We start from the raw sequence: 5,553 nt of genomic DNA on the forward strand, positions 1-5,553 counted from the left end.
TGCGGGATGGGGGACAGCCGCCCCTCTCGGCCACAGCCACGCTGCTCCTGGTTTTCGCCGACAGCCTACAAGAAGTGCTGCCAGATGTCAGCGACCGCCCGGCGCCCTCTGACCCCCAGGCTGAGCTGCAGTTTTACCTGGTGGTGGCTTTGGCCTTGATCTCGGTGCTCTTCCTCCTCGCGGTGATTCTGGCGGTTGCTCTGCGCCTGCGCCGCTCCTCCCACCCCGCTGCCTGGGGCTGCTTTCGCCGGGATCTCAGTTCCAAGTCCGGACCTGGGGTTCTCCCCAGTTACAGTGAAGGGACTTTGCCCTATTCCTATAATCTGTGCGTGGCCTCACGATTAGCTAAGACAGAGTTTACTTTTTCCAACCTGAAACCAGAAATGGCTCCTCCTCGGGATCTCCTTTGTGACGATCCTTCTATGGATGTATGTGTCAGCAATGAAGACCCCCAAATCGTTTATGATTCGTCTTTTGCCTCTCACGTGAGTTTCAGCAAACCTGCTTTTATTCTTTTTTATTGTTCATTTTTCTAGTGATGGTAGTAGAAGAGGTGTATTGGATGGGTGGAGATTGGTGTCTTGATTGCTCAGTAGTCTTAGTAGTTACCAAATTAATATCTCTCAATCTGTACTGTTGACGATTTTGTATGATAAGAAAATATTGCTAAAGAGAGCTTGTTCTTGGAAGCCGCTACCTTTAGTAATAACACTGCCTTTCTTAGTTGACGTGTGATACTATTTTTTCAAGCTTTATTCTTAATATATGTGCTGCCAAAGGGAGCACTTCAAGCTTTATAAATGTACTGACAGTTCTTTCTGCTTAAGTTAATGTTCATCAAATATAGTTTTTTATCTTTTTGCTGCCATGTGTATTTTTAATTGAGCCTTCAATAATTAAGTCTCTTAGCACTTCTTTGCCTTATCACATGTAGCAAAGACTGATTTGGATCATAACCTTGGGTCAATTTTATTTGCACTCTATAATCTCATTCAAAAATAACTTTCTGGGCACCTGGCTGGCTCCGTCGGTAGAGCATGTGAATCTTGATCTCCAGGTTGTGGGTTTGAACCCCACATTGGATGCAGAGATTACTTAAAAAGAAGATCTTTAGGGGCACCTGGGTGGCTTAGTCGATTAAGCGTCTGCCTTCTGCTCAGGTCATGATCCCAGAGTCCTGGGATCAAGCCCCGCATCGGACTGTCTGCTAGGTGGGGAGCCTGCTTCTCCCTCTGTCTGCTGCTCCCCCTGCTTGTGCTCTTTCTCGCTGTCAAATAAATTTAAAAACAATCTTTATAAAAATAAGATCTATTTTTAAACAAATAATCTTAACCATTCTTAAATAATTTATTTTTATACTCTTTCTACTTTTTGACTGTTACAATTAGGAATGTAATGAACCTTTTTTTGAAGATTTTGTTTATTTATTTGACAGAGAGGGACACAGAGAGACAGGGAACACAAGCAGGGGGAGTGGGAGAGGGAGAAGCAGGCTTCCCGTGGAGCAGGGAGCCCGATGCGGGGCTCGATCCCAGGACCCTGGGACCATGACCTGAGCCGAAGGCAGACACCCAATGACTGAGCCACCCAGAAACTTTTTGTATATAAAGCCTCTTCTGTGTTTTTTTTTAAGTATAGGTTTCTGAGAAGTGAGTTAAAGTTTTTCAAAACATCTCATTTTACCTCCCAATCCCCAGCAATTTGTGACTCCTTTGAGGATTGTGAAAATTACCTTTACTCTGCTCTTCAAAGTCTGATGATTTTACTATTCTGAATAAATAATGGACTTTCTTGTCTGATTAAAACTTATGAGTAACTTCTAGAAGCTAATTATTATGTGAGGAATCATCTAAAGAACTGGCTACTTGCTGTTTCATATTAAATTTTCTAAGATTAGTTAATTACTCAAAGTATTCATGTGTGAGAAAACTGAAACATGCAGTGATAATATATATACAACTCCTAAAAATTTTCCTTTTAGTGGTTATTTCTAAAATCAAACCTAAAGTAAATTTATAAATGATAGTAAAATAATACCTTCTGAATGTGTCCTTATGTGAAAAAAGTTACTGAATATTGTCTGCTTTTTACAGACAAAGCTTCAGTTTAACTTTTCTATCTTCTTTATTATTTATTTTTAATATCAGAGTTTCCCATTGTTTTAGGGCTTTGCAGTTGTATTAGTAATGCACTCATAAACATTGAAAAACTGAGTGTCTACTCTATGAAAGTTGCTGTTCTAAAGTTTGAGGACACACTGTGAACATGATAGTCACAAACATAGCCTGTGACCTAAAACCTTGTGTATACAAAATTAATGAACAAATTAGCTTCCCAAACCTATTATCATATTTGCCAAGCCCATTTGCACAGGGGTAAGACTAGCTCTTGAACAGTAGATGTTTTCTTACAAGAGAATTGAAAAGTTACCCCAGATTCTAAAGGGTCAACCCATGTGAGGGAACTTGTTTCTGCATAGGTAAGGACCTAGAGCTCAGACCTCCAACTTCCCTGATCTGACACTGTTTTTTCACCTATCTATTCTTTCATTCGTCAAGTTCATCCTTGTTTCTGGGGAGGATAAATGTGTCCCTCACACAATGCACTGCACTGAAAATGGCCTATGAAAATAAATAATGGAAAAACTTAAAAGAGAAAAAAAATCTTAGGAAAAAATCACCATATTTTCTTTGAAAATAAATTACTTTGGAAGATTTATTGTACAGTAAGCTTTGGATCATGCCTGGATTTTCATTGCAAATAAAACAACAGGAGCTAGAATTTTATTCTTTTTTTAAAAAGATTTTATTTGTTTATTTGACAGCGAGACACGGTGAGAGAGGGAACACAAGCAGGGGGAGTGGGAGAGGGAGAAGAAGGCTTCCTGCGGAGCAGGGAGCCCGATGCGGGGCTTGATCCCAGGACCCTGAGATCATGACCTGAGCCGAAGGCAGATGCTTAACAACTGAGCCACCCAGGCACCCCTAGAATTTTATTCTTTTGGGAAAAATAGGTTATGGAAAAGAAATGGTATAAACAGGTAGTGCTTTTCTTCACCAAGAATAGATTGCAGTAACAGGTTAGGACTCTGAGTGTCGCTGTTCACCAATCAGGGGAAACATAACCAGGAATTTAATCCGAACCACAAGATCTCTGCATCACAAAGCACTAGCCCTGTGGTTTTAGGAAAGCTTAAGACTGGACCCCAGAACTCCAACGTTCAACGGTGAAAGCGCAAAATCTTGGACCCCGAAGATCCTGGGGCTTCTCTGGTCTCCACTGAGGGAACACCTAGGCGGAAGCTATTCTGCTGTGGGTCGGTAATGGCGGCTTCTCCTTATCGCCTAGAATGCAGCCGGCTGGTCGGGATCTGCGTTCTCCTGGGGGCCCTGTGGAAAATCCAGGCCGAACAGATTCGCTACTCAGTGCCTGAGGAGCTGGAGAAAGGCTCTTATGTGGGCAGTATCGCCAAGGACCTGGGATTGGAGCCCCGGGAACTGTCAGAGCGCGGAGTCCGCATCGTCTCCAGAGGTAGGAGGCAGCTCTTTGCTCTGAACCCGCGAAGCGGCAGCTTGGTCACCGCGGGCAGGATAGACCGGGAAGAGCTCTGTGACAGATCTCCAAAGTGTGTAGTAAGCCTGGAGATTCTTCTGGAGGACAAAGTGAAGATTTTTGGAGTAGAAGTGGAAATTATTGATGTTAATGATAACACGCCCAGCTTTGGGACAGAGCAAAGGGAAATAAAAGTTGCTGAAAATGAAAGTCCTGGGACAAGATTTCCTCTTCCTGAAGCTTTTGATCCAGATGTTGGGGTAAACTCCCTGCAGGGTTACCAGCTCAGCTCCAATGTTCACTTCTCCCTAGACGTGCAAAGCGGAGCGGATGGCATTAAGTACCCTGAGCTGGTGCTGGAGCTTGCCCTAGACCGAGAAGAAGAGGCGGTTCACCACCTCCTTCTCACCGCCTTTGATGGAGGTGACTTGGCTCACTCTGGCACTGTCAAGATTCATGTAACACTTGTGGATACCAATGACAATGCTCCCGTATTCACTCAGCCAGAGTACCATGTGAAGGTTCCAGAGAACGTGCCAGTGGGGTACCGGCTACTCACTGTAAAAGCCACTGATCCAGATGAAGGAGCCAATGGAGAAGTAACCTATTCTTTCCGCAAAGTGAGAGATAAAATGTCCCAACTATTCCAGTTGAATTCTTTGACTGGGGACATAACAATATTGGGGGATCTAGATTATGAAGACTCTGGATTCTATAATATAGATGTAGAAGCCCATGATGGACCTGGTCTCCGAGCCAGAAGTAAGGTACTGGTGACAGTTCTGGATGTAAATGACAATGCTCCAGAAGTCACTGTTACGTCTCTCACCAGCTCTATCCAAGAAACTTCTTCCCCAGGTACAGTAATTGCACTTTTCAATGTGCACGACAGTGATTCAGGAGAGAATGGCCTTGTCACATGTTCTATTCTGGATAATCTGCCATTCACACTTGAAAAGACCTATGGAAATTATCATCGACTGTTGACACGCAGAACGCTGGATAGGGAAGAAGTTTCAGAATATAACATCACAGTAACTGCCACTGATCATGGAACTCCACCACTGTCTACAGAAACTCATATCTCACTGAAGGTGACAGATATCAATGACAACCCACCTGCTTTCCCTCATGCTTCCTACTCTGCCTACATTCCCGAAAACAACCCCAGAGGAGCCTCCATTTTATCTATATCTGCCCAGGATCCTGACAGCACCGAGAATGCCAGAGTCACATACTCCTTGGCTGAGGACACACTCCATGGAAAGCCTCTTTCTTCCTATGTTTCCATCAACTCTGATACTGGTGTCCTGTATGCACTGTGCTCCTTTGACTTTGAGCAGGTTAGAGACCTGGAACTATTAGTCACAGCCAGCGACAGTGGGGACCCTCCACTCAGCAGCAATGTGTCTGTCAGCATATTCGTGCTGGACCAGAATGACAACGTGCCAGAGATCCTGTACCCCACCATCCCCACCGATGGTTCCTCCGGCGTGGAGCTGGCACCCCGCTCCGCAGAGCCCGGCTACCTGGTCACCAAGGTGGTGGCGGTGGACAGAGACTCTGGCCAGAATGCCTGGCTGTCCTACCTCCTGCTCAAGGCGAGCGAGCCAGGGCTCTTCGCGGTGGGGCTGCACACGGGCGAGGTGCGCACGGCACGGGCCGTGCTGGACAGAGACGCGCTCAAGCAGAGCCTGGTGGTGGCGGTGCAGGACCACGGCCAGCCCCCTCTCTCGGCCACCGTCACGCTCACCGTGGCCGTGGCCGACAACATCCCGGACGTCCTGGCCGATCTGGGCAGTATCAGGACCCCCGCCGACCCAGACGATTCGGACCTCACGCTGTATCTGGTGGTGGCGGTGGCGGCAGTCTCGTGCGTCTTCCTGGCCTTTGTCATCGTGCTGCTGGCGCTCAGGCTGAGGCGCTGGCACGCGTCGCGTCTGCTCCAGGCTTCCGGAGGCGGGCTGGTGGGCGTGCCGGCCTCGCACTTTGTGGGCGTGG

The 5,553-nt window shown here is 46.3% G+C and overlaps 1 protein-coding gene across 1 annotated transcript; it reads left to right on the forward strand.

Annotated features, from left to right (window-relative positions):
• Window positions 1–6: 6 nt before the first annotated feature.
• LOC145718303 (protocadherin gamma-A4-like) lies at window positions 7–5,547 on the forward strand (the record flags this gene model as incomplete). Its single annotated transcript, XM_081809782.1, has 1 exon — window positions 7–5,547. A coding segment is annotated over exon 1 (2,224 nt), but the record flags the coding sequence as incomplete, so codon positions are not given.
• Window positions 5,548–5,553: the final 6 nt, after the last annotated feature.

This window comes from Leptonychotes weddellii, unplaced genomic scaffold, assembly GCF_054177405.1.
Source record: "Leptonychotes weddellii isolate Sample4059 unplaced genomic scaffold, ASM5417740v2 HiC_scaffold_13706, whole genome shotgun sequence".
NCBI lineage: Eukaryota > Metazoa > Chordata > Mammalia > Carnivora > Phocidae > Leptonychotes > Leptonychotes weddellii.